Below are 26,328 nucleotides of genomic sequence, written 5' to 3' on the forward strand. Positions count from 1 at the left end.
CCTTGGTCCCCTTCTCCCTGTGCAGAAGATATTTCAAGACCGTGAGATTTTTAGGGGTTCCTATTCCCCCAGAACAGTTCCCAGAAGACGAAAAAAAATCCATATGGTTGTTGCATCTTGCCAGATCCCAAGGTGCCAAGCCATCTTGCCCACCTTTCAGTTCAGTGAGCCTGCCCTGCCTGTCAGGTGAATGCTCCACAGATGATATCCCTGTGGACATCACCTCTTCCTGAAGCTACTCTCACAGCACTCACTGTTCTGGTGCTCCCTTCCTAACAGCCTGTGTGGCACAGTACTTATTTCCTAACCACAGGAGGACAGATGTCCTGTCTCCCACATTTCCTCCTCTGCCACTCCCAGGGTTCTCTCAGGGCCAAGCCATTAATCCCTGGTGGTTTTACGGGCCACCTTGTGCTGTAGCTATGGGTCGCATCTCTGTCCAGACATGGAGAGATGTGTCAGATCCCCCATCCCGGATGTGCCTGTGCTTGGACCAGCTCTTGGGAGCCATCCTGCTCAGATGGATGTCATTCCACATTGCCTGCCTGTGCTTCACTCCCTGGGGAAGTGGTGTCTGGGCACAGCTGTGCTGCTCAGAAAGCTCCAAGATCTCTGCTCTGAGGAGCAGCAAAGTGTGCAGTTCTCACATGATCCATCTTGGTCACTGACGCAAACTCTTCCTTTCATGGAATCCGTTCCTCCCTCAGTATGAAAGGTAGTGGCTGTTGTGTGCTGGGTTCCCCAAAATTACCCCTGCCAGGAAGGATGGGTGGAAGATCACTGTCTTGCTTCCTTTTGTGCATTGAATTCATACATGAAAATTTTAGTCATCTCACCCTGAGTTGTTGCACATCCAGCTCTGACAAGGTGCTGCTTATGGACTCCTGGATATTTCCTCGTCATCATCCTGCTTATCATTCTCCAGTGTTCTTATCAATCATCTTTTGGGTGTGACTGGCCCAGCGTGTTCTGTGCCTGCACCCCAAACAGCTCCTGTCACCAGGTCTGTTCACATCTGAAGTGTCAGGACTTATCTCGGTAGGGGCCTTTTTGACCAGGGGGCTGCTTCCAAACCCTGAGAAGAGGAGATCTCATCTCCCCTTTCCATGCTGCTCTGAGCACATTCTAGGGGAGAAGCCAAGATCCTGTGGGCATGCTTAAGTTTTCAGCAGTGCCCTCTCTCCCAGGGCACCCCAGCTGAGATGGGCTCCTCTCCAGCTGTGAGGATCGATGTCTTTTGTCACGAGGTTGCCCTGTCCCTGACCATCCTGAACCTTGCAGTGCAGACTGGGAGCCTGGAAGGAGCAGAAGAAGAGGTGGCCAAGCCCAGCATCCCTGGGAGATGTGGATGTGCAGAGAGAGGCAGACACAGCCCAGCTATCCCAGCCTGGTAGAGGGCAGCACCGGGTGGCCCGTTTTTGGTAGCATTCTTTGCTCAGCAAACCTAGGCAGGTCCTTACGGAGCAGAGGAGTGCGAGGGGGGGGTGGGTCCCACCCTGCCTGCTCCCGTGGGAAACCCAAACGAACCCCAATGTTGGAAGGCCCAAACAGCTGCCTCTGCTGAGACTCTTTAAACTCCAACCTGGTGGAACTTGCAGCCGCATGTGGGAGAGAGCCAGGGCGGGAGCATGGCATGCCCAACTTTTCCTCCCGGTTTTTTTTTCCAGCCGATTCAGCATGCCTTTTGCACTGGTGCATGGTGGGAAAGTGGTCCATCCGCAGAGCCAGACAGAAGCAACTGGGCATCTTCCTTTGACAAGTGACCCTGGCCCACTGCCTTCTATGCAAGATGCTGCCTCCCAATTGCATAGACCCCACGAGCTGGGGATACACAGCCTTTGGCTATGGGTTAGGTGGCCATGCCAAGCGATACCAGGCACCCCCGGGAGGGAAGACACTCCGGAGGCCACAGAGCACTGTGGTGCGAACCACCCTTATCTCAAATAACCCATGGCTCGAGTGCCGTGTATCTGATTTATACCACTCGCACACAGCCCTGGAACCTGTGGGACAAGGTGGGGGCTGCTGGAGGGCTTTAGGAGAGGGGTTGAGACCAGAGGTGTTGTCCCAGGCTGGTAGCGAGACAGGCACTTGAGGCCAGCAGCAGAGAGGAGAGGGGTGAGTTGCTTTCTGCCAGCATTCCTGGGTCTGTGTGAGCAGTGCTATAAATCCACATCAGGACAGTCTCTCATGTATGATTTGCCTTGATTAACGGGTTTCCTGTTCTTTTCCTGTTTGTCCGTTTGTTTTTTTTCTCTCCTGTTTTTCCTGTACTATTTTTCGTTTGTACGTTTTTCTGCTCTCTGGGAATGCCTCCTCTCTCTGCATCTCCCTCCCTCCCCTTCCCCCTCCATGAGCAGTGGCCGAATCCATTACACTGAGATGTATGAAATGCTGACTCTTATGTCACCACCGCTAGGCCTCGGCAAGAGATGTCCTTCCAAAGTGGCCTATAAGGTAGATCAACCCTTCCTTCTCTGGGGGTTAGAGCCTAGCAGGAGCCGGGGCACCTGCGGGAGGTGGGACCGGGGAGCCGGGGAGTTGTTGGGGTGTCCAACATGTGTTTGGCTCACTCCTGGGGAGCCCGGTGTGCCCACAAGAGCCCTGACCACGCTGGCTAGTCTCCACTGCCCACACACGTGATGCTGCCGTGGTCACTTGCAGCTCCCAGGGGAAAAGGAGGGTCAGGATCAGCAATAGTGTGGAAGTGGGAGGGCTGGAGGAGGTAAGGTGAGGGGCAACCCTGTAGCACAGTTAGGAGAGTGAGGTGTCCTTAGGAGTTCATCCCCAGCGGCTTGGAACCACCCTCATCGCAGATGGTGCAGAAGCCCATGGAGATAGGAAACAGCTGGGCAGTGAGGACAAATCCCAAATCCCATAGGAGCAGGCCTGCTGTGTGTGAGGAGCCAGGAACATCAGCACGGGCTATCCCAGGGATGGCTTGTGCAAGGCAAAGCCAGGTGCCTTCCAAAGGCATCTCTGAGTTGTCCCACCTGGAGTGGTGGCTGTCAGTCAGCTCCCCGCTCCTGGCTGTGTTGGCATGGATCAGGAGCATGGGAAGCCATGGAGGACATGCCATGGGAGCTGCAGGACTTTCTGGGGGCCAGCAGCTGCCAGGATAAGACCCAGAGCTACAGGAGGATCTGTTGTCCAGGAGGAAATCAGAGTTTTTCTTGGCCATGGGCTGCTGCAGCCCTTTTAGCAGGGTTAGCACAAGGGGATTCCTGCACACTTCTGAACATGCTTCCACCCTCTCCGGCTCTCACGTGTTTGTTCACACAAGCATACATCCACCATCACTCTTTTCCAGGGGAAAAAGGGAGGCTTGAAAGCAGGAAAAGGGACATGAGGAGCTGGGTGAAAAGGAATGGGCAGGGAAGGGCTGACCCAAGGTATTCACAAAGCAAAATATACTCTCTGGAAAGTGGATCTGGTCACTTCAGTTTGCACCCCGCCTGCCCAGGGTGGGGAAGGAGCATGGCGTATCTAACCTGCCTTGGTTGCCCTTTTCTCTTTCCTCCTGCACTTTTTCCACCCTCCCCTTCCCTTCCTTTCCCTTCCCCACCCATGGATAATTTGGACCCCCTGCATGTGCTGGCAAACTTCATCTCTGAAAGACGCAAAAAGGGAGCGCCAGGATGTAGCATGCTAGAGGAATCCAGCCAATCTGAAGTCCCTGAAGGTTAGGGACCCTCCTCTCCCCTGCCCCAGGTGGGAAGGGTTGAGAGCTGGAAAGCCAAACCACCCGGGAATGGAAACCTGAGCCCCTTCCCACACATCCCACATGCCCGCATCCCTGATGGATCAGGTGTGTCTTCCCAAAAGTGCCAGGGGGTGCTGTGGCAGCCCCGGTGCTGTGGGGAGCGGGGCTCAGGGGCCGTTCCTGGGGTGCAGGAGGAGTCCTGGAAGGCAGTGAGCCGGTGTCCTGGGGTGGAAGGAGCCGGGGAGGGGGGGGGGCGGTGGGGTGATCCTTGCCCTTCTTTTTTGGCTGTGCTGTTTTGACACTCTTTGTTGCTTTTTATTTTTTTTTTTTAATTTTTATTATTTTTTTTCCCTTTTGTTTAATGTTTAATTTCTTTTCCTCCAGCCTGGTCGATGTGTTTTTCGATATTGTTTTCCGTCCGCTGTTTTCTTCTCTCTCTTGCGCAGAGACTGGTGCTGATGAACATGCCCGTGGCCGAGGACATGACAGTCCACTTCACCTCTACCCTCATGGCGCTGATCCGCACGGCCTTGGACATCAAAATTGCCAAAGGTAAGGGCTGCCACAGAGAGGGGACAGAGCCAGCAGGGTTGCAAGAGTGACCATCGTCCTTTCGTAGAATCCCAGAATGGTTTGTGTTGGAAAAAGCCTTAAAGATCATCTTGTTCCCCCCCCCTGCCATGGGCAGGAACACCTTCCACCACCCATCCAAGCTGGCCTTGAACACTTCCAGGGATGGGGCATCCACAGCTTCTCTGGGCAGCCTGTGCCAGGGCCTCACCACCTTCTGAATTTCCTCCTAACATCCAATCTCAATCTACCCTCACTCAGTTTAAAATCCTTCTTCCTTGCCCTATCACCTTGCAAAAAGCCTCCTTCTCTTTGGCCAGGCTGAGGACCTCACAGCCAATTTGGGATTGGCTGCCCAGAGCCTGGATGCACGTGGAGGGGAGGAATTACCTTGAACAGGCAAATTTCTGCCACTTTCTGTTAAAAAAAAATCTATTTCTTTAGGGAAGAGGTAGAAACAGCTTCTTCACTAGAAGCTGTTTCTAGAGAAAAGAAACAGCTTGATGTCCACTGTGTAAAGGAGGAGAGAGAGAATTCCCCTTCCTCCCCATGTACAAAGCCAAACCAAGGATGGAAAATGTGTGCTTGGCTTCCTTAGGCTGTGGGGAAAAGAAACCTCTCTCTCAGGGAAGATAAAATGTTCAGATCAGGAAAACCTGCTTTGCTGTTGTTGCTGGAAGGGCTGTGATTCATCAGACCAAAAACTTCCTGCAGAAACATGGCATTTTCAATAAAACATCCCCTGGGAACAGCTCCGCTATTGGAAGAAAACCCAGCCCAGGGCAAGACATCAGCCAAAGGCCAGTGCTCAGACAATGATGGGTTCAGGCTCCTCTAGACAAAGCAGAGATTTGAACCTGGGTCTCCCACAGCTCACCCAAATTTCCCTGGGCTTGGGGTGACTCTGTTGGGGCATGTTGACAGCTTCTGACAAACCTGGGGCTTCCTAAACTCAGCAAACCCCTGGCCAGAGAGCTCTGCTCTCCATGCACAGCCTCTCCAAGTGTCTCAGGATTTACCAAGTGGAGCTGCTCTTCCACCAGCACCTGATCTGCTCACCAGCAAAAAGAAAGTGGGGCAGCAGCAGGTGTGTGTGGGCTGGAGTAGGATTGGAGCTGCAGAGACGGACCCAAGGCAAGCTTGAAGGTGGCAGCTTTGAGTGGGAGGGCAGGGGATGGGGAGATGGAGGCACATATGGAAGGGATGGTAGGAAAGTTTCCCTGTGGGAGCAGAAGACCAGGCTCGCTGATGCAAGATGGCCCTCCCAGCCCAGAGAGATGGATACTGCTTGTGAACCTCACTTCAGGATGGGAAAGAGGGATTGGTTGGGTCCTGGTGCCAGGGCTTGATATGTGTGGGCCATTTTTGCCCCCTGCTGTTGAAGGTGGTGCAGATTGGCAGCAGTTGGACTCCGAGCTTCAAAAGGAGATCCTGACCATTTGGCCTCACCTGTCCCAGAAGATGCTTGACCTGTTGGTACCCATGCCAAAAAGTGAGTCTCTGGGGGGGCTGTCATTGCTTTCAAATTCCCCTCATCCCCACAGCAACTTCTTCCGAAAGGGAGGTGGGGACTGGCCAGACCCATCCCCAGCTCAGGGAGAAGTGGGGAAAGGGTTTGTTCTGCCTTGTTCTGCTTGGCTGCTTGGGAACTCGCTGGAAAATCACCCAGTTTTCAGGAATCTACTCCTGCCAAAGCCACAGTCTCCTGTAAATCCTCTCTGGAGCATAGCGGGGAGGGAGGCTGAGCACAGCTGATAATGTGATGAGGACATGTGCCTTGGTGGCTTAGGATGATGATTTCAAGCCATCTTCACCTATTTTATCTCCATGGGGAGTGTCTGGGTGCTCAGCACTCTCTCTTTTGGAATGGTGGGAAGAGTCTGAGGGTCACCAGGGTATCCCACAGCAGGGCTCTTCCCAAGCTTCATGTTGGTGTCTTCTCTTATAACACAAGTGACCCCACTTTGTTCCCTCTCACGCTCCCAGACTCTGACCTGACTGTTGGGAAAATATATGCAGCCATGATGATCATGGATTACTACAAGCAGAGCAAGGCAAAGAAGCAGCGGCAGCAGCTGGAGGAGCAGGTGAGGCTCAGCAAAGGCAGGACAGGGATGTTCAGATCATCCTCACTGCTTCCCATCACCTCCCAACCCAAATGTGCAGCCACCTGGGATGAAAATGATGGTGCAGGTTGGCCTTTGGGGGCTACAAGGCATGTCTGTGTTCGTCCTCAGTCCCTGACAGGGAACATGAGCACGGTGTCCTCTTTCTGAGTGGTGGGAGCTTGGTTGGTGAAGCACTGGATGTTCATCCACATTTCCTGCAGGCTCAGTTTCTTCCTTTCTCCAATGCAGAAAAACGCCCCCATGTTCCAGCGCATGGAGCCGTCCTCTCTGCCACAGGAAATCATCTCCAATGCCAAGGCTCTGCCGTACCTCCAGCAGGACACCCTCTCGGGCCTGTGAGTACTGCCTGGAGAAGAGGGGCGGTCCTGTCACTTTTCTTGTGATAGCTCTTGTTTCTTTCTTGGAGCTGGCACTGGGCTGCAGCGAGGGTTAAATTGCTGCTGGGAGCGGGGAAAATTCTCCCAGAACAAAGTTTTTGCAGGATTCCAGGTACCTGGTGTGTGTCAGCATCACCAGCAGGAGCAGAGGTGGCAAAGGGGGATGACTGGGGGTCTGTGGATACTCCTCCCGCAGGATCATCCTGGCACTCTCACCTAGGAGGGTCTGGGGTGAAGCTGAAGCCCAGGAGCTGTTGGGCAGTGGGTGGTGCAGGGTCAGTGGGGGATTCCAGCACCCTGGCTGGTGGGATTGAGGTGATAGGGGTTTCTGTCACTACTCTTGGGATGTCCCAATGCTGCTGCGAGACTCGGGGCACTGGTGTCCTCTCGTGCCTGGGCACCACTTCAGCTCTGCAGGGACCATGATGTTTGTCTCAAACGTGGGGTCTCAACAACCTGGGGGGCAGGCATGGGGCTCCCCAGCTCTAAGCTGCTGGAGGGGTGATCCCAGCGATGGCAGCACCCAACCTGTGGCCTCCCTAAAGCTGGGCTGTGTTTGCAGGAGCAGCCGAGGTGGGTTCCCCTCGCTGAGCCCACTCTCACCACAGGAGATCTTCCAGCTGGCGTGCATGGATCCGGCTCACGAGCAGTTCCAGGAGCACCAGTCTCTGGTAAAGTCATGCACTGCTCCTCTGCAGTCCCAGCACTGGTGGGCACGGGGAGGTGTGAGAAGTGAGCACAGCACAGGGATGGCAGCTGCTGGGTCATGCACGCATCCAAAACAGGGGACAGGTGTCCCTGATGTCCTCCAGCTGGGGCTCTGCCCCTCGCCTCTGGCACTGGGGACAAAGCCCTCCCTGGACCTGCCCTGGTCCATGGGGCCAGGCAGCACAAGTGCTTTTGGGGCGAGAACCATGACCAATGTCCTGCAGTAAAATATCCTTCTCTCCACAGGCTTTTTTTTCCACTGAGCACTCATTTCAGTGGGTTACCCCGTGCTGAGTGATGGTATCTGATGTTTTTGGATTCGTGTCCATTTTGTTGTCAGTGGTGGTGTCCCCAGTCCCCAGCCAAGCTGTTAAACTGTCTCCAGCAGGAGCAGCCCTCTCTGGCCTTACACACATGCTGGCGTGTCTGTCTGTGTGTGTATATATATATATATATTACATATTTATATATATCACATATCTATATATATCACACATCTCTCTATATATCTCCATGTCTGTGTGTGCGTTCCTGCACCACCCGACGCAGTGTTGTACCACTGTGCGTCTCCAGCCCGGTCCGTGTCCCCAGGGTCTGTAGCTCTGTGTCACCTGTGTATGACACAGGCACGCATCTCCTGCCTCGGCCACCCCAGCCACATGGGCAGGTGGCAGATCAGACTCCCCCCTCCCCCATAAAGTCACCTTCTAGTGACCTCCAGGGTCACTCCGTGCCCATCTCCTCAACACCATGAGTGAACATGAACATCCACGGAGTCCCCGAAACTGGGAATTAACCAAAGCACATAAGCCGTGTTGGCAGCATGTGCTCTTTTAACAGGGATGTGGCCAGGAAGCTTTTGAAGCAGGGTCAGAGACAAAATCCCATCCGTTTGTCCCCTCCTGGCAAAAGAAGGAGCTAAACCCTGGGCAAGCAGGGTGTCCCCAGACCCAGGCAGGGTTTCCACTGTTGCTGTTAGAGGTGCAAGGGCAGCTGCCCATCAGGCAAGTCTGAAGCACCACATCAGGGCTCCCCTGGGGACTGTGAACTGAAGAGTATTTTTCAATGGCAATGTGACGAATTCTAATGGCTTAGACTCTGTTTTTTACAGAATCATTGAATAGTTTGGGTTGGATGGGACCTTTTAAAGCTCATCTAGTTCCAACCCTCCTGCCATGAGCAGGAACATCTTCAACTAGCTCAGGTTGCTCAGAGCCCCATCCCACCTGGCCTTGAACACTTCCAGGGAGGGAGCATCCACCACCTCTCTGGGCAACCTGTGCCAGTGTTTTACCACCTGTTTTTGGCCAACTTAAACTCTGCCCCTGGCTGAGCAAGCAGGGCTGTCCCCTGCCAAGAGGGCCGAAGCAGCATGCTGCCCTGTTCCAAGCCCATCCCAAGAGCTTGGCTGTGTGTTTATTTCCAGGAGCCAGAGGTTAGGGAGTTTCAAAGAGTGCAGCCCTCTAACCGTGGCAGCTACCTTCCCGTGGACACTCAGGACCATGCTGTCTCTGGGAGGGCCTCCTCCATGCCTCGTCTCACTGTGGATCCCCAGGTAAAACCAAGCAAAGCCCCCACAGGTGCTGGGTCTGATCAAAGCCTGCCAGGTAACAATGGGGATTCTCCCTTTGCTGAGCCCTGTGGCATCCCCAGCATCCCGATATTGGAGCTTCTCCCCATCTTTGGGGTGCTGCACAAGTAGGAGAGCTGCTGTTCCCCTAAAAGGGGAACACTGGCAACAGGGAGCAGCCTGGGGGATCCATCTCCTGGCTCACAGGGGAGGTCCATGGTGTGGAGCAGGACCATGGAGGCAGCAGGTTCCCCCCATGGTGGGATGCCCCCTCCTTTCCTCCAGCCCTGGGCACTGGCTGAGGTTTGAGGAGCCCCAGCTCAGCTGTCAGATGACCACAGGTGATTAAATGCCTCTGTCCTTTCCCATTGTCCCAACACATGCACTTCTCTGTCTGTCCAGGGGAACCCAGGCCGCATCTCACCTCCTCATCTGTCTGCCTAGTTTTTCTGTTGTTCTGTCCCGTGCTCAGCCTCCACCAAGACACAGATGTTTTTTGGGGTTTGGTGTTGCTGTGAAGTCTCTGGGTCTGCTTTCTCACAGAGGTGCTGGTGCAGGCACCAAGTCCTAGTGTGGCACTTTGCGGGGGTGTGAAGAAAAAGGGAGCCTTTGTCTCATGGGCTTTCTTGGCCATTCAGCAGCAAAGGAGATGACCAGAAGGAGGGGATGGGAGCAGGAAAGGTCAGAGGAGATGGAGAACAGCCTGAGGCTGCAGCAGCAAAGAGCTGCTAGAATAAAGCAAAGGAAGTATGGGAGGAGGTGATGTTTTCCCCGTAATATGTGAAAACACAGGCTGGAATGAGGGGAGAGAGTAGGAAGGAGAAGCATGCGAGGGAGAAGGAAAAGGAAAGGGAAGATAAAGCAACGGCGTGAGCGGGGAGATAGGGAATGAGTGCAAGGGAAAGGGATGGGGATGTGGGAATAAAGGAAGAGTAGGGAGGCGTGTGGAAAAGTGGTGGCAGCTGGAAAAATGAACACAGAGTGAGGGGCACTGGAGGATCCCTCTCTGTCAGTAATCTTTACAGTGATTGCTCCTCTTGACCCTGTTTTCCAGGCGGGGAGGGATGCTGGGGAAGCAACCTTGGGGGCAATGGTCTGGTACCCTCCATGACCCCACACACAGGGGGAGGTGCTGCTGCTCTCCCCCCAGCGCCTGGCTTTGCTTGCACAGCACAGCTCCAGCCGGCCGGGGAAGGGGAGCCCACAAGCACCAAGGCTAAACCCCGCTTTCCTCCCACCCCTGATTTGTGCAGAGATTATCTGGGGGGGGCTGTTCTTGGGCTGGCTGCCCCCCACCCCATATCTCCCCATCCCACAGGGTGGTGATCCCCGTGGTGGGGGTGAACTGGTCGTTCTTGACTGCTGAGGCCTCCAGCCCTGCCTGGTGCTAATGCTGTCCCCGGCTGGCCGGGGTTGCTTGCAGGTGGTGACAGACACCAGCTCCATGCGGAGATCGTTCTCCACCATCCGGGACAAGCGGCCCAACAGCTCCTGGCTGGATGAGTTCTCCATGGAGCGCAGCAGCGAGAACACCTACAAGTCCCGCCGGCGCAGCTACCACTCCTCGCTCCAGCTGTCCGCCCGGCGCCTCAATGCTGACTCGGGTGAGCCCAAAAATCCCCAAAAAACCCTCCAGCTGAGCATTCCCTGATGCTGCAGAGGGTTTGGTGGGGACTGACGTGGGTGTCTTTCAGGCCACCGGTCCGAGGGGCACCGCTCGGGCAGGGAGCGGGGCCGATCCAAAGAGCGCAAGCACCTGCTGTCCCCTGACATCTCCCGCTGCAACTCTGAGGAGAGGAGTCCCCAGGCACACGAGGAGTCACCGGAGCGGCGGCGCGAGTCCCGGTCACCCAGCGAGGGCAGGTCACAGACACCCAGCAGGCAGGTAGGTGACAGAGACCCCTTCCTAAGCACAAAGGGAAACACAGAAAAAGCTCCTTGCCAAAACCAGGAAGATAAGCCCCAATTCTGGGAGCTCTGAACTGTCTCATCTCTTGCTTGTGGCATGTCTGTGTCCCCCTGTGAGCTGCCCACGTTGGGGCTGCTCGGGCACCCTGCAGAGCATTTGGGGACAGGGGTGGATCTAATGCTGATCCTCTTGCCACTACGGCATCCACTCCCTGCCAAGGTCAAGGTGTCCCAGCAACACCTGGAAGTGCCACTCAAACCTTGAGTGGGCTTGAAGCCACCCATGGAGATGTCACCCACGGAGAGCAGCAGCTGGCGAGCTATCAGCTCTTCCTTCAGCAGGTTTGGGGGTGCTTTTTGCTTTTGACCACCAAAAGCATGGAATCATAGAATATCCTGAGTTGGAACAGAGCACAGGGATCATCGAAGTCCAACTCTTGGCCCTGAACAGGACAGCCCCAAGAATCCCACCGTATGCCTGAGAGCATTGTCTGAATGCTTCTTGAGCTCTGTCAGGCTGGTGCTGTGACCACTTCCCTGGGGAGCCTTTTCCAATGCCTGACCACCATCTGAGTGAAGAGCCTTTTCCTAATATCCAACCTAAAGCTCCCCTGACACAGCTTCATGCTGTTCCCTTGGGTCCTGTCACTGGTCACCGCAGAGATCAGTGCCTGCCCCTCAGCTTCCCTTTGTGAGGAAGCTGCAGACCACGATGAGCTCTGCCCTCAGCAGGCATCGTCCTGTTCCCTGGGGCAGACCCCGAGGCAGGGATGGGGCAGAATCCTCCATTCAGGAGGGAGGATTCTACGGGGAGCCCAGGGTGGGGAGGGCGGGTGTGTGGTGTGGTGCTGCCTGTTGCCCCTGCACAGCGTGTCCCGATGCGTTGCAGGGCATGGGCTCCCTGAGCGAAAGCTCCATCCCCTCCATCTCGGACACCAGCACGCCCCGGCGAGGCCGCCGCCAGCTGCCGCCGGTGCCCCCCAAGCCGCGCCCCCTCCTGTCCTACGCCTCCATGCTGCGGCACGCCGGGGACACCTCTCCGCCCGCCGACGAGAGCGAGGGGGGCTCGCCGCTCCTCTCCTCCACCCTGGATCCCAACACGGCCGGCCCGGCCGAGTCTTCCAGCTCCCCGGCGGGGAAGCAGAGCCGGCAGTCCACCCCGCAGCGCTACATCTCGGAGCCCTACCTGGCGCTGCACGACGACTCGCACGCCTCAGACTGCGGTGAGGAGGAGACGCTCACCTTCGAGGCGGCCGTGGCCACCAGCCTCGGCCGCTCCAACACCATCGGCTCGGCGCCGCCGCTGCGGCACAGCTGGCAGATGCCCAATGGGCACTACCGGCGGCGGCGGCGAGGGGCAGCGCAGGGCGTCATGTGCGGGGCCAGCATCGACGTGCTCAGCGACACCGAGGAAGACGACAAGTGCTAGAAGCTGCCCCCCCGACCCGACCCCACCTCGGCTGCCCCCCGCCCTGCCCCTCTCCAATGCATGCTCTTCGCCACGCCTGGGAATGAAACTCAACCAAAAGCAAACGCAGGGGAAAAGGAGAAAAAAGAAAAAAATCCAAACCGACCGGAATGGAGGGGAAAGGAAAAGAAAAAAAAAAAACAGAAAAAAGAAAAGAAACGAAAAAAAGGTCTTTGTGCAAAAAAAAAATTAAAATCTGTCGACTTTCATTTATTACTATCACTTTTTTTTTCTGCACAGAGAAGCATTTGATGGGCGGCAGAGCAGCCCGGCCGAGCTTGCGTGCTGGGGGACAAGGGAGAGCACCCCCCCCCCGGCCGCAGCACCTCTCCCTGCCCCAAGACGGACCCCCGGGAAAGCTCATCCCAATGGTTTTTTGCTTCCTATGGCCGGAGAGTCCCAGCAAAGGGATGCAAGGGGCCCCCTTTGCTCTGTTGCTTGGACTTGTTGCTGCTGTGGCTTTGAATTACCCTCCCTCAGGGTCTCATCCTGCCTGGAAAAGGGGCAAGATGTGACGGCGGGGTGCAGGGGATGAGGGGTTGGGATGCACCCAGACAGACCAGAGCAGCTCTGCCTGCCAGAGGGGGGAAAACTGGTTTGTACTGGGGTTGGGGGGCTCAGTGCTGCCGAATGTATCCTGTCTCCCACCGACATATATTTATTTATATACGGAGAACTTTAGGTGTGCCTGTGTGTGTATATACGGGGTGTGTGTGTATATATATTTATATGCTGTATATATAAAGATATACACATACATAGATTTGTTCTAATCATCTGACAATGCTGGGGAGCCCCCTGGGACTCCTGCTGCCTGCACCCACTTTGGTGGGGGCAGGATCAAGCCTCCCCGGGGGGCTGCTGTGCACCCGTTGCTGTAGCAGAGCATTAGGAATGTCACCTTGCTCCCTCTCCCAGGTGTTTCCAGCAGTGGGAATTGCATTTTCTCTGTTAGAGATGGCTGTGGCGAGGACTGCCTTGGGAGCTCAGCTGCTGGCAGTGCCTGTGGGAGTGGGATGCCCAAGGGATGAGGACAGGGCTGTCCCTGGGAGTACGGCTCACTTGGCACTAGCAGTGCCAAGGGGGTGATGGCAAACCTCTCAGAGGCCTCTTTGCTGTGTGTTCCCAGGAAAAGAAGATATCCATGTCCGCAAGGGAGCGAAGATGTTGTGTGTGCATGAGGTACCTTAAGATCTGTCCTCCTGGCAGAGGAGTCTGGCTTTGACACCACCCCTGCCTCAGTTTTCCCTGCAGCCATGGCCTGTGCCCTCTCCCAGGGGCACTGCCTCTCACAGGCACCCTGCTGGCATCCTTTGGAGAAGGACTGCCATGGGGGACTGGGTGTGCAAACCCCATGGCACCGGTGTGGGAGCAGGTGGGTGTCTGAGAGCTGGGGGGCCTTGGGGAAGGAGCATTGTCCGGGGGATGAGCAGGGAGGCTCAGCCTTCCTGCAAACACTGAAAATGCAGAACAGGGCCCCCTTCCAGCACTGGTCATTAATTAATCTGGTAATTATGTGCTGTCAGCTCTTAATGATACATGCTGTGGGTGCAGTGCTGTGCCTGCCAGCCTGGGAAATGCTGCTGGTGGCCTGTGGTGCCAGGTGGCTCACCCTCGTGATTAGTGGTGTGTTTCTGCTATGAGTTGTGTCTGTCGTCAGCCTGAGCATGGTCCTGGGGAGCTGGAGGGTGCAGTGCTGTTGGAGCCTCAGGGAACGGCTTGCTCTGTGGGCTGGGGTATGGTCGGTGCGTTTGGATCAGCCGTGGTCATGTGTGGAGATGGGACATTGGGATGGGCAGGGAAAGGCAGCACAGCCCTCATCCTGCCCTTCCTCCTGCCCATGGCTTTGCTTTGCTCCAGGTTGTTGTGGTCTGGGTCCTTGGGGCTGTTGTCCAGCTGAGCAGCAGCTCTGGCCAGGCTTTGCTTTGGTCCTGGATAGCTCATGTCTTCTTTCACCGAAAGATGCTATGGGCACAAACTGCCCGGCTCCTGCATGTGCAGATCAGCCCCTGCCCTGATCGCTTTGTGAGCTCCTCTGAAGGAGCTCTGCTTTGTGAGAAGCAAATCCCACTGGCTCCGAAGGCTTCCTGCTCCAGGGCTCGTGCATGGACCAAACCCCCTCATTCTGATGGGCAAAGTGCCCTCCGTGTACCCACTTACAGGGCCCAAAGCTCCTCCTGCTTCCAATGGTCCCTGCTGGTGGGTGGCACCTCTTCTGTCCCTGCTAACCCTGTGCTTCCCAAACAGACACTTCCACCTGCCCAGGGATCCAAAAATTCCACAGGCAGCCCTCTCCATGGCTTTGGCTCAGATCCTCCATCCGCCCTCTCAGCTCTTGGGGACAAACTATGTCCCGTGCAGCTGTGGGGAAGGTCTCTGGTGCTGGCTGGGGACACGGGCATCACCTGTTCCCTTCCAGCTATCTGTGAGCAGTTTGTGGCTTCACCCTGTAGCTGCTGGATCGTTGCTCCCTGTGGCGGAATTTGGGAGAGCCGGGTCTGACGGGCAGCGTGGGATCACATGGGATCGGGGACCAGGGACGTGGTGGTGCTGGGGGCCGGGGAAGGTGATGCCGTACCTGCTCTAAATATAGGTGTCGGTATCGTCTCCTTCTAAATGCGGAAGGGTGTCTGACAATGCGCCGGGCTCTGAGTAAGAGCCCGCAGGGAGGGGCGGAGGCGGCTTTTTGTGTCTGTGCCTGGCGTGTGGGAGGGAGGCAGCGATGCTCTCGAAACGGGGGCATGTTTCATGCGGATTTCGAGCTTTTTGGGCGCTTATCTTCCCTCAGCCCCGGCATGGGGCCGGCGAGCGGTGTTGGCGATGCTTCACAGCGGTGGCACAGGCTGGGGCACAGCCCCCGGGGCGTACCCGCGCTGGCACGGGGTTGCAGTGTCCGAACCTGAGCTTTTTGGCATGTCAGCCCTGTGCTTAACTAACGTACAGAAACTGTGTGAAACAAAACAGACCCTCTTTTTACCCGGGAAGGGTCCAAAAATGCCCCGCTTCTGTCTCCCCTGAAGCAGCCACAGTGCTGCTCCCGCGGTGGGGGGACAGGCAGGGACCTGCGGGGAGGAGGCGGCACCTCCACAGAGCGCATCTGAAACCAAAAACAACCCCCAGGAGTACCACGGGAAGGACTGTGCCCAGGGGGGAAGCAAACCAGCCCCAAGGCCCCATTGCAGCCTGTGCCTTGCTTTTCAAGGCGCTGGACTCGGCTTTGCTGCTGCACAATCTCTCCTCTGTGGATTTTTGGACATTTCCTCAACCTCCCGTACACCAAGACTGCCACTGCGCTCGCCGTCGGCGGTTGCTGGCCACGGGGGGCAGGATGGGAAGGGGGGGGATGTATTTCAACCTCTGCCTGCTTAGGACATGCCCTGCTCAGGCAGGAGTTCACCAGTAGCATGCAACTGGTTCCCAGTTCGGTGGTGGGACTGGACTCAAAGCCCTGCAAAGCTCCTGGGGGGGGCCGTAGTGGGTGTGCGAGGAGGTGTGGCAGCCCTGGCACACAGACCCCCACTGTCCCCTCCAGGCTGGCTGTTCCAGCACCATCCTCCTGTCCCCCCAGGAGGCCTTGGATGGCAGAGCCCCCCAGGTGCGGGGCTGGTGTCTCCTGGGACTGTGGGAGGGTGGGTGGGAGATGCTCTGTCTTCATCCCCCAGGCTCTGGGTGGGATGTTGTAACATAACCTGCTCGTTTGGACCCAAACGGGGAACCGAGCTGACCACCAACAATGTACAACTCCTCAATGTTTTTTGTCAAAAAGGAAAGAAAAATAAAACCTTGTTGTAAAGAACCGCTGCAGACCTGGTCTCATTGGCACCCCTCCGTGCTGGTGGGGCTGCGAGGACTCTGGGCATAGTGATGGACCCCTGCAAAAGGTCCCCATGGCAGGGAGGGGGAGGCACACAGCCTGTGCTGGCAGTGCCATCACGTGGGATGGGGTGTTCCACACCCCCAGGCAGGGTGGGGCGCTGTGGAGGAGAGGGGCAGGGAGGGTATTTCAGATATCCTGGGGTTGTTGTGGCTCATACCTGGCTGCTTCGAGATACAGGGGCTGAGGGGTACTGGGGTCTGGGGGAGCTGGGGGAGCCAGGGCCAGAAGCCTGAGGAGCTGTTAATGGTGGCATTGCAGCAAACTAGCCAGGGGAAGCCAAGAGCATCACGGTTCACTGAAGGAATGCAAGGGAGCACCAGCCTGCACACTGAGCTTGGAAACCCTGCTGGCATCCGTGGCTGTGGGGGATCCAAACAGCTTGGCCACCCCTTCACACCTGCACCCAAGAGATGTCAAGTGGATGCAGATGCTGTTGCCTGGCCCAAAGCTTGTGGGTGAGTTGTCAAGCAAAGATGCTGAAGTCACATCTTACATTCCTTTTTCGGTGGAAGTGTTTAAAGCATGACAAGTTCTCCAGCAGCCAGAGGTGGGGCAGCAGCGTGTGGTAGCCTCCAGGCTGAGCACGGGTGACAGGAATGGTTTATGGCTTTTCAAGAGCACTCTCCCTTCTCCCAGTGCTGTGCCAAGAAAGGCTCAGGGAAGGATGAAGGCAGTCACCTTGTCTGGACCACCTTGAGCTGAGCTTTACTCTGTGTGTCCCACGTGCTGCTGCTCCTCTCTGTGTGGTGCCACCAAGGACTAAGCCCAAATGTTATGACCTGTAGGAACTGGTTTTATCTTGCCCTTCACTTTGTGCAAATTTCCTTTTATTTCCCAAATGCTGACAGATTTGGTTTTCACTTCTTTGGCTCATGAAGTGATAAAAAGTTTTCAGTGGGAAGTGTAGAGTTCCAGGAGATGGCCCAGCTTTGAGAGCACTTCCTGAAGCGATGAATGCAGTGACAGCCCAGCATTTTTTCAGGCTGGGAAGTAAGTTCCCATTTTATAGCCAAAAAAGTGATCTGCAGCCCTGACTGTGGGGAAGGCTCTGCAGGGTGGTGATGCCACCTTCATTGCTGAGGGCTTTGCAGTAGTGTTGGAAGCTGTTTGAGGAGAGGATGTCCTCCTGTGTGGGCCAGAAGTGCTGCATCAACATTCTTTGAAGTGACTTAAGTATGAGCTGCTCCAAGGCTCTGAAAGCCTTTGGAGCATACAGGTCTCTGATGGACATCCCATGGAACCCCACCTGGGATGCTCGTACCAGGATGAGTGGTGAATGTAACCACTTGAGTGTTTGACCACATTTCCCCAAATCCCCTAAAATATCTGGGACCATGAAGAAGACACCCAGAGAAATGCAGAGGCAGAGTTTCACCCTTGCAAGGGAAACTGGTGCTGCAAAATGGGGAGCCTTCACTGTTGGAGAGCCAGAGCTCTGCCTGGCAGGCACAGAGGCTAAAAAAAGCCCCTTGACAAATGGAACAGAAAGGTTAAAATTATCTGTACATCATCTGAATAACAATGGCAATGCAGATTGTACCTGCTTATAATAGCTCCAGGAGACAGGGGATAAATTGGGAACAAAAGTACCCCAGAAACAGATGCTGCTGGCGCGCGGCTGCCAGAAGTGCCAGGGCTGCTCCTCCTTGAGGAGCCGCTGGGGACAGGACCACCAGAGCCCAAAAACCTGGTCTGTGTGTGCTCCCTTCACCTTGCCCTGTGTGCTCCAGAACCCTTCCAGCCCCCAGTCCCAGCAGAGCTGCCCAGAGCCGTCCCAGCCCCCGGTACCAGCATTGCAGCAAGCGCTGTGCATGGCCTGTCTTACATCCAGGTACCTTGGGGACATGAACAGTCCTTTTCTCGGACAGCTGCAGATCATCACCCTGTAACCTGGCTTTTCCTCCTGGGAAACGACCCTTCCTGGGAAGAAGCCTCATCATACTGGATTTCTTTGTCTCTGCCCCGCTTTCCTCCTGCAAAGCCAAATGAAGGCCTATGGCACCGGTGCATCGGTAGCTCTGCAGGCACTGGCTCTTTCCTAAAGGCTTCCTGGGTTATTTTATAGGCAGGATGTCAGCAATTTTGCATTCCTGCTAGGGAAGCCTGGCTCTGGTCCTTTGGTCAAACACCTGGTGATGACCATGCTCAGTCCTCCAGCAAAACAAGGGAAACTTGGCTGTAAGGCTGCTGGAGCCAAACCCAAGTCCCTTGGAGGTGGAAAGGACAGAGGAGGGGACAGGAACTTGAAAGAATGAAACCTCTTCTCTTCCTTTTTGCAGTCCTAGCAAGGTGTTTAAAATCCATCCATTCAAGGATGAGGGGGCAGGGTTTGCTCCCACTGGGGGCACAGCTGATGGCTCAGATTGGAGACGCCGGGGTGGCTCTCGTCCGCCTCCTTCCCTTTCCTTCCTCTGGTGGCACTTACGAGCACACCAAGGATGTGTGTGGGCTCTGAAGTGGGGCTGGTGCTTACTCACACCAGGAGCCACGTGGAGCTGCCGGTTGGTGGGCTGGCAGCACCGACAGTTCCTTGGGACAGCATTCCCCCATGGATGAGCATCCCCCTGACAAACAGCCCCTGCTCCTTTCCAGAACCACCGTGTTCCCCAGGGAAGTGGTAAGTGCTCACAAGGATTGTCCTGAAGGGCTGGAACAGCCTGGCCTGGCTCAGCACCTCTATTTTTTGTTCTTCTCATTTATTTCTGTCTCTTGACGCTGATCTGCCTGGCTCAGTGATGTAGTGCTGCACATCTGCACTGGCTGTACTTGCCAGGCCCCACAGGGAGCAGGGGGTCTGGCAAGTAGGTGAAATCCCATGGAATTCCCTGGAAATTGGCCCCTACCAGTGCACAGAAGAGCCAGATGGTACATGCTGTCTCCCAGAAGGTTTTTGGAAGCTCTTTTGGGTCACCTTTGGCTTTACAGGCAGCAGGGAGCAAGGGGATGGGCAGGGCTGGTCTCCCCCCTGCCTCTTCCATGGCTCGTCTTGTCTCAGTACCCACAACCTCATCTCCTGCTGAAACTCCACTGAGCTGCAAAGAGCCCACTGTTCATTTGACTTTGCTATTTCTGTGTAGATAATTAAAAATAACCCCAAACCAACACAAGTCTGGCTTCTAAATGAATGCCAAAAGCATGAATTGCTCTCCTTTCCCAGCCTTTTCTCATTTCCTTTCCCTCTCCCCAAAACAGGGCTCTCCAGGTGTCCCTGGCATTGGGCAGTTGGGTCCTGGGAGAGCTGGGCAAGTGGGTGGAAACCAAGCAGCGGTGATTTGCAGCCAAAATCACCCCAAATCACCCTCTGTGCTCAGCTTGAAGACATTGCAGGGCTGAGCTGGGTGTCCCTGCAGTGTCCTGGTGCATGGATGAGCTGCCCTAGGGACCCTGGCACGGGTGTGACACAGCCGGTGGGCAGCTCCAGACTTCAGCAGAGGTACCAGCAATGCTTGGGGTGCAAGGGGAGGGATCAGGGATAAGGATGGGTTATTTTTCAAAGCCAGGCCTAAGCCAGACTCTCTCTCCCTCCCACACACGCTCCCCTGGGACTCAGTCAACTTATGGAGCACTCTGCCATAGATGATGTGATCTTCAGATTGGTTTTCACAGATCTACATCATGGCCATCATGAATGATGAGAGGAGCTTTGGGTTTTTTTCTTTCCAAAAGGGAAAGAGCAGAGAAGAAAATAAATCCCAGGTTATCTTTCCCAGCATTTTTTATTTCCCTATGGTATCTGGGCAAATAAGGGGGCTCTGTGCATCTCTGGGTCCTTTGGGTGAGGGATGCAATGTGCACGACCATCAGCCAGAGCCACAAGTCCCAGCTGCCCCTTCCCTTGGCCTCTGAAGTGTTGACAGGGGCCTGCAAATATCCTTATTTCATTGATAATTTACTTCGGGGGGAAAAAAGTGCAATTAAGCTTCGTTTTTGTAGGTTTTCCTCACTGATCAAAGGGTGGCCCCCATTTACACAGACATAATTTTTTCAGGACTTGTCCCAGCTTGAGCCCCTCTTCCTCCAGCATGTGATATTGTGCTGGATCAGCAAGTCTCACCTCCTTAACAGCCAGGAGCGCATTAGGAAACCAGCGTGAGCTGTGCGAAGGAGCTGTGAATTAGCAGAGCCTCCCCTGCCCCTTGGCAAAGGCTCGTCTTACACCTCCCAGCAGGAATAGCTGCAGCTGCCTACTGCAGCAGGAGCGAGAGCGCAGCGGGTGCGATGGGGGGAGGCGACGGGACAAGCAGGGATCCTGCACCTTCTCAAGGACGCGGCCCCGGGGCACGGCCACTCTGCCACCCCCAGCCGGGATGTCCCACCGGCCCCGGGAACGGCGGCTCTGCTGTGGCCCCGTGTCCCCGCGGTGGACGGATCATCCCCCTGCGAGGACAAACATCCTCGTCCCCAGGATCACTCAGAGGTGGAAGACGCTCCACTAGATCAGAGAGCAGGGAAGGAGAGCAAGGAAAGGGGCAAAATAAAAAAGGCAGAAAAAGCCCACACGCTCCTCTTTGCTGCTTGGGGACACTTTTGTGATGAATGTTGGCAAATCCCTGCTTTGTCCGGTGCTGGTTTGGGAAGAGGGACATCTTCCCACTTCCAACTCAGCAGCGCCGGAGGGCAGGAAGACCTACGGCAGATGGGATTAGCAGTCACACGTGCCGCCGCTCTCTCCTTGCCTTAGCCTCTTTTTTCCCTGCCCTCACTCCTCGAGCAGGTCTTCAGCCTGTGCTAACGACAGTGATTTGGTGCTTGACACAATTGGCTCCTTCTCGCGTCTGTGGGAGGCTGGTGGGTGTTCAAACACACCCGCCCAGAGGGTTCTGAGCAAGGCTGGCTTTCCTCTGCATTGTGCCCAGGAGTATGCCACCAGGAAAGCCTCTCTGGGTGCTGGAGAGCCCAGCAGCTCTCAGGGGAAAGGCCTTTTGCATTGTCACCTCTGGCCGTGAAGCTGCTGCTGCCGCCCTCAGAACCTCTGCCTCTATCACCCCCTTCGGAATGTTGTCAAAGCAAGCAGGCTGCAGGAAATGGTTGAAGAAGGAGATTTTGTGGATAAAATCTGAAGCCTCTGCTGGAATTAGCTGTTCCCAGACCCTGATGCTTTGGAGGCAGAGCTGCTAGCACCGAGTGTGACTCTCAGCTGAGGGCTTGGTGCCAGCTCCAAGCTGTGGTGCCCATTCCTATGTCGGCAGGGTGGGGATGCTGCAGTGCCCAGGTGTAGCCTGTAAATCACCTCTGAAATAGCAATGGTGGGGCTGAGCAGCTCTTCCTGCCCCTCTCCTGAGGGATTTGCAGCCCCTCCCTGCAGAGATGGGTCTGTCCTTTGGCCAGGACAGGCTTCCACCATCCCCCAGGTCCAGCTCACAGGTGGGAAACGAAGGCATGAGATTAAAGGGCTGAGAAAAACAGTTCTCGGGGGGCTGGGCATTACTCCTCTGGTCTTGACAGGAGCTGGTTTTGCTGCCTGAATGTTTTAATTTTGTTTTATAGAGTTCCCCCTTGTAGAAACCCTTTTTTGCCCTGCTTGTAGGAGTTTAGGAGGCTTTCAGTCAGGGCTGTTCTTGGTGGGGTTGAGATGCTGCCCCATTTTCCCCGGGGCTCTCCCTGTCCCCCGGACCAGGCTCTGCACCAAGGGAAAGAGTTTCAGCCCTGTTTTGGCACACAAGTGACTACAGCTCCAGTGAATTAACTCAGAGATGTTATTACAGACTATGAGGGCAGGTCAGGTTTCAGTCTGGGAAGGAAAAGCGGGTAAGTGATGCCCTACAATCATCCCTTGGATGCAAATGGGCCAAGGAATAGGCTTTTTTTTTTCAATATTCTGCCCCTTTTCTGGGCTCACAGTGAAGGGGGATGGTTCTGCCACTCCTGTGCAGCACTGCAGGCACGAGGGAGATGGGAGGATGCTGTCCCACAGGCTGGGGAACGGGAGAGGCTCCAGCAGCACCAGGAAGGAGTCTGGCTCTTCTCCCAACCACAAAAACTTATTTTAGCTGGGAAATTGGAGGTCAGGAGGGCTAGACAGACCTCCCAGGCTGAATTTCACAGCCCTGAGTAGAAGTGGTTGATTTTGCCAGTGCTGCCATACGGAGACGCGCTGTAGACGGAGAACACTGTATCCTCTGTTCCTGACAAACGCCTGTCAGGACAGCTTGAATATAAAGCAGGGGCTTAGGCAGCAGGGAGCTTATTTACTGTTTGCAGTTCCTGGTTCTTTGTAGGCCATCAGGACCTCCAGAAGGCCAAAGCAAAGCTCTTGTGTGCACAGCAGGAATGCAGAGCCCCAGGCTGGGTCCTGCAGGGGAGGAAGCCGAGCCATAGTGTGTTGGCATCCATGTCATGAGGAGGCAGGCAGGCACAGAGGATGGCAGAGGTATTCCTGTGAGGGACCTGGACTGGACGGACCTGGTGCTGCCTGGTCCTGATGCCAAGAAGTCATGTAATAATGCTGGTGGCCAAGCCACCAACCTCCCCACCCTGGTGTCAATGCCAAGATATGCTGCAGAGAGGAGAGAGAGCTTCTTTTTGCCAGTGTCATCAAGGGGGGAACCTCCTGGGCATCCTCCTCCTGTTCAGCTCCCCCTGGTCCCCACTATTTTCTCCTGTGCCCTCAGAGAAAGGTTTTCTTCTGAGCAGGGTCACACCCTGGCAGTGTCCATCAGCCCCCCTTGGCCTTGGCAGAGGGAAAAGTGAGACAGGCAGGACCGAGGGGACAGCTGAGAGGCGAGCAGTAAAACTGCACTCAGATTTATTTCGAGATGCAGCTGGAATTTTATCTCATGTCTATTCCTGTGCTCTGTGCCTGATGCTGCAGCGTGTGAGGACAGATGTGAAATGTGGCTCCAGAAAATACATCTCTGCTTAGGGCATGGGAGTAGCAAAACCTCCCTTGAACAGCCATGTTTTAATTTGCACTTCCAGGGCTCTGGCGGAATGCTGAGTCCTATGGTGTACTCAGCAGTGGAGGCACTACATGGCCATGAGTTGCTATACCTCTGTTTTATGGGGGCAATTTGGGCAGCTGCCAGACTCAATAACTCTCCCAGTGTTATCCCAGCAGTGATGGTGGCTTGGGAACTGGGGAGTGAACCAGCTGGGGGGATTTCTTTAGTGGGTTTTTGGCTATGAATCCAAACCTCAACTTGGCTTGGCTGGTGGAATTGGCTACGACACAGGATTAAATGTCACTGTGCCACCAAACGAGTGATGGGTGTAAGAAGGGAGGGAGGGCATAATCAAAAGGGAGGGGAGAAAGAAGCAGGGCTGGTGGTGACCCATGAAAACCCATCCTAAGAAAAAAAGTCCCTGGGAGCATGAGGATGAAAGGAGGGAGCTGCAACCTAACAGCTTTTCATTAATAGAGCTGTGGTGCTCGTGTGGTCACGGCGACAGATCACAGAACCACAGAATGCTCTGGGTTGGAAGGGACCTTCCAAGCCCCCTGCCAGGGGAAGGAACACCTTCCACTAGACCAGGTTGCTCAGAGCCCTGTCTGGCCTGGCCTGGAACACTTGCAGGAATGGGATGCAAGATGCCTGCAAGGTGCTGTCACTTTTGCACCAAAAGCTCTCTCGGTGCAGCTCTGAGGCTGTCAGGAAGGCCCGGGCTGCCTGCTGTGTGCTGCAGTGACAGCCTGCCTCTCAGTGGGGACAGGGATCCTGGGGGCGAGGCCATCTGGATGCACAGGAGGAGACAGCCTTTGCTCCCTGAAACGTGTCAGCTCAGGGTGGAAGAAGCAAATCCTGTTTTATGGAGGCACAAACAGCTCCATCAATGGAAGAAGGAGACTGTCCTGGAGGTGATACCAAGCCCTGAGCATCCTGGCCCTGGCTCTGAGCACAAGTTCCCTAATGATGTGAGGTCTCAGCGGTGCAGGGAGCAGAACGTGCCTTTGGTGGGAGCAGACGTTTGCAGGCAGCTCTCTCGCCGTGCAGGCAGTGGTTCCTGCCTTGCCTGCCCAGCGCAGATTGAGCTCTCCTGGCACGGGGCTCCTTCCCTGCAGACAGGCTCTTTGCATGCCTGCCTGGCTGCTGGGGCCTCGTGTTGGCTGGGGAGACGCTTCCTATCCCAGACGCTTCCTATCCCAGACGCTTCCGGCTGCAGAGATTGTCATGGAATCTAAAAATCTCTCCACAGATGATCGAGCTGCAGCCAGCAATCAGCCTGTGCTCTGTGACCTGGTCAAATCTGGGGTGTCACAGTGGTCTGGGCTTGGAAGATGAATGGAAGTGTGGGCACTTGTGTGGCAGTTTGTCAGCAAAAGAGGCTGCTTGGCAATGGCTCTGAGGCTGAAAAAGGTGGCTTGGTGTGCTCCACACGGCTCCAGCAGCTGCATGAGCTTCCCAGAGCAAGGATCCTCTGTACAAAGGTATTTTGGCATTTTGGAATGCAGCCACAAACACAAGTGTCTCCTAAGAGCCTCTCACACGGGGCCCCTGATGGATCTTTCAGCGCTGAGTCAGTAAGAGGAGCTCCATGGGGTGAGTCACAGTGGTTGCTGACAGCCTGCTCATCCAGCTGTGGGTCCTGCTGGGCTTTGGTCACTTCAGCTGAAGCGTTCAAGTGAACACAATGTCCATGCTTTTTAAATGAAACCTGCTCCTTCTTCCCTTCGCTCTGCTGCGCTTCCAGCTGTCCCTGTGTGTCTGCTGCGTGCCAGGACTGTCACGGAGAGATGACCCAGACTCCCAGCTCTCATTCCCTGGGAGCACCAGCTGCTCTCTGGAGGATCAAGTGCCCGAGTTGCCTGAGTTGCTGGTCTCTTCTTGTGATGCCACCGCTGACTTGTGTGTGCATTGTCACCCTGTGGGGAAGTGTGGCATGGCTTGTCCTTGTTCCGCAGTGATGCTCCAGCACTTTGCAGGTATCTGGTGCTTTGTGCCTGCTTGAGCACCGATCCCGCAGACACGGCCAAGGGTGGAGGGATTTTTCCTTTTCTAAGCAGAGGCAGTGGGGAGACCCTGCCAGTGGAGAGCATCTCTTGTTCTGCAGGAATGTAAAAGCCGGATGATTTCCCCATGTGCCCAGCTAAGAAAGTACCAAATGAGCTTGTTTGCATTTTAACTTCCCAGCCCTGTTGGTAATGGCCGACACACCACTGTCCTCCCTTTCTGTGGGCAGTGCGTGCCTGTGAACACGGAGGGTAGCACCAGCAGCTGGGCTTACCCTGGCTGCCACTCTGTCTGCCAGCAGAGGTGGCATCAAAGTGACACCAAGGGCTCTGGGGTGGCCAGGAGAGCACAGCAGGACACTTGGTTTCTCTTCCTCACGTGCCTCACAGCGGGTGGATATGAGCAGGGGGTGTCTCCTGCCCTCTCCCCAGAGAGGTTTTCCTGTGCTAAGAAAATGCCCAGCTCTGTCTGGTTGTTTTTCCCAGCTGGTGGGGCTGACACATTGCTGTTCTTCAAGGAGAGAGTTTGTTTGCCCCTGTGCAGCAAAGCCTGTGTCCCTCATGAGTCTGTCGTAGTATTCTTCTTGTGAATCCATGGGTTTCTTTAACTGAGAGAAGTGTTTGCCATTCACATATATCTCTGTTCTGTAAAAATGGCCACTTGTCTCTAATGGGAAGCAGTTGCACCTCTGTTCTTGTATCAGCTCTGTGCATGTGTGAGAGATTCCATGCAGCCAAGTGTGCCAATAAAATCCACCTTTGGAGATCCACAAAGGTGCTCAGAGGGCTGGATCACCTCTCCTATGAAGCCAGGCTGAGAAAGTTGGGGTTGTTCAGGCTGGAGAAGAGAAGGCTCCCAGGAGCGCTTAGAGCCCCTTCCAGCGCCTAAAGGGGCTCCAAGAGAGCTGGAGAGGGAATTTTGATGAGGGCATGGAGTGACAGGACAAGAGGAAAGGGCTTTGCATTGAGAGAGGGCAGGGTTAAATTGGATATTAGGAAGAAATTCTTCCATGTGAGGGTGGGCAGGCCCTGGCACAGATTGCCCAGAGGAACTGTGGCTGCCTCACCCCTGGAAGTATTCAAGGCCAGGTCAGACAGAGCTTGGAGCAACCTGGGATAGTGGAAAGTGTC

General features: G+C 55.3%; 1 protein-coding gene across 9 annotated transcripts in view; it reads left to right on the forward strand.

Moving 5' to 3' along the window:
* CACNA1E (calcium voltage-gated channel subunit alpha1 E) overlaps positions 1-12,577 on the forward strand; it is a 129,650-nt gene extending 117,073 nt beyond the window's left edge. For 2 of the 9 annotated variants that reach the window (XM_042033755.1, XM_042033754.1), the window contains 10 exons: positions 2,361-2,457; positions 4,150-4,255; positions 5,658-5,765; positions 6,260-6,360; positions 6,631-6,737; positions 7,342-7,450; positions 8,914-9,042; positions 10,481-10,661; positions 10,752-10,942; positions 11,855-12,577. In XM_042033755.1, the coding sequence (XP_041889689.1) occupies positions 2,361-2,457; positions 4,150-4,255; positions 5,658-5,765; positions 6,260-6,360; positions 6,631-6,737; positions 7,342-7,450; positions 8,914-9,042; positions 10,481-10,661; positions 10,752-10,942; positions 11,855-12,394 (1,669 nt within the window). In that variant the 3' untranslated portion in view covers positions 12,395-12,577. Of the gene's footprint in view, positions 1-2,360; positions 2,458-4,087; positions 4,256-5,657; positions 5,766-6,259; positions 6,361-6,630; positions 6,738-7,341; positions 7,451-8,913; positions 9,043-10,480; positions 10,662-10,751; positions 10,943-11,854 lie in introns of those variants that run through there. The other 7 variants (XM_042033756.1, XM_042033753.1, XM_042033757.1 and 4 more) reach the window with 4 other exon arrangements.
* The last annotated feature ends 13,751 nt before the right edge of the window (positions 12,578-26,328 follow it).

Source organism: Corvus kubaryi, unplaced genomic scaffold (assembly GCF_017639235.1).
Source record: "Corvus kubaryi isolate FWS band 111438036 unplaced genomic scaffold, C.kubaryi_AGA036_p1.0 37361, whole genome shotgun sequence".
In the NCBI taxonomy this organism is placed as follows: domain Eukaryota; kingdom Metazoa; phylum Chordata; class Aves; order Passeriformes; family Corvidae; genus Corvus; species Corvus kubaryi.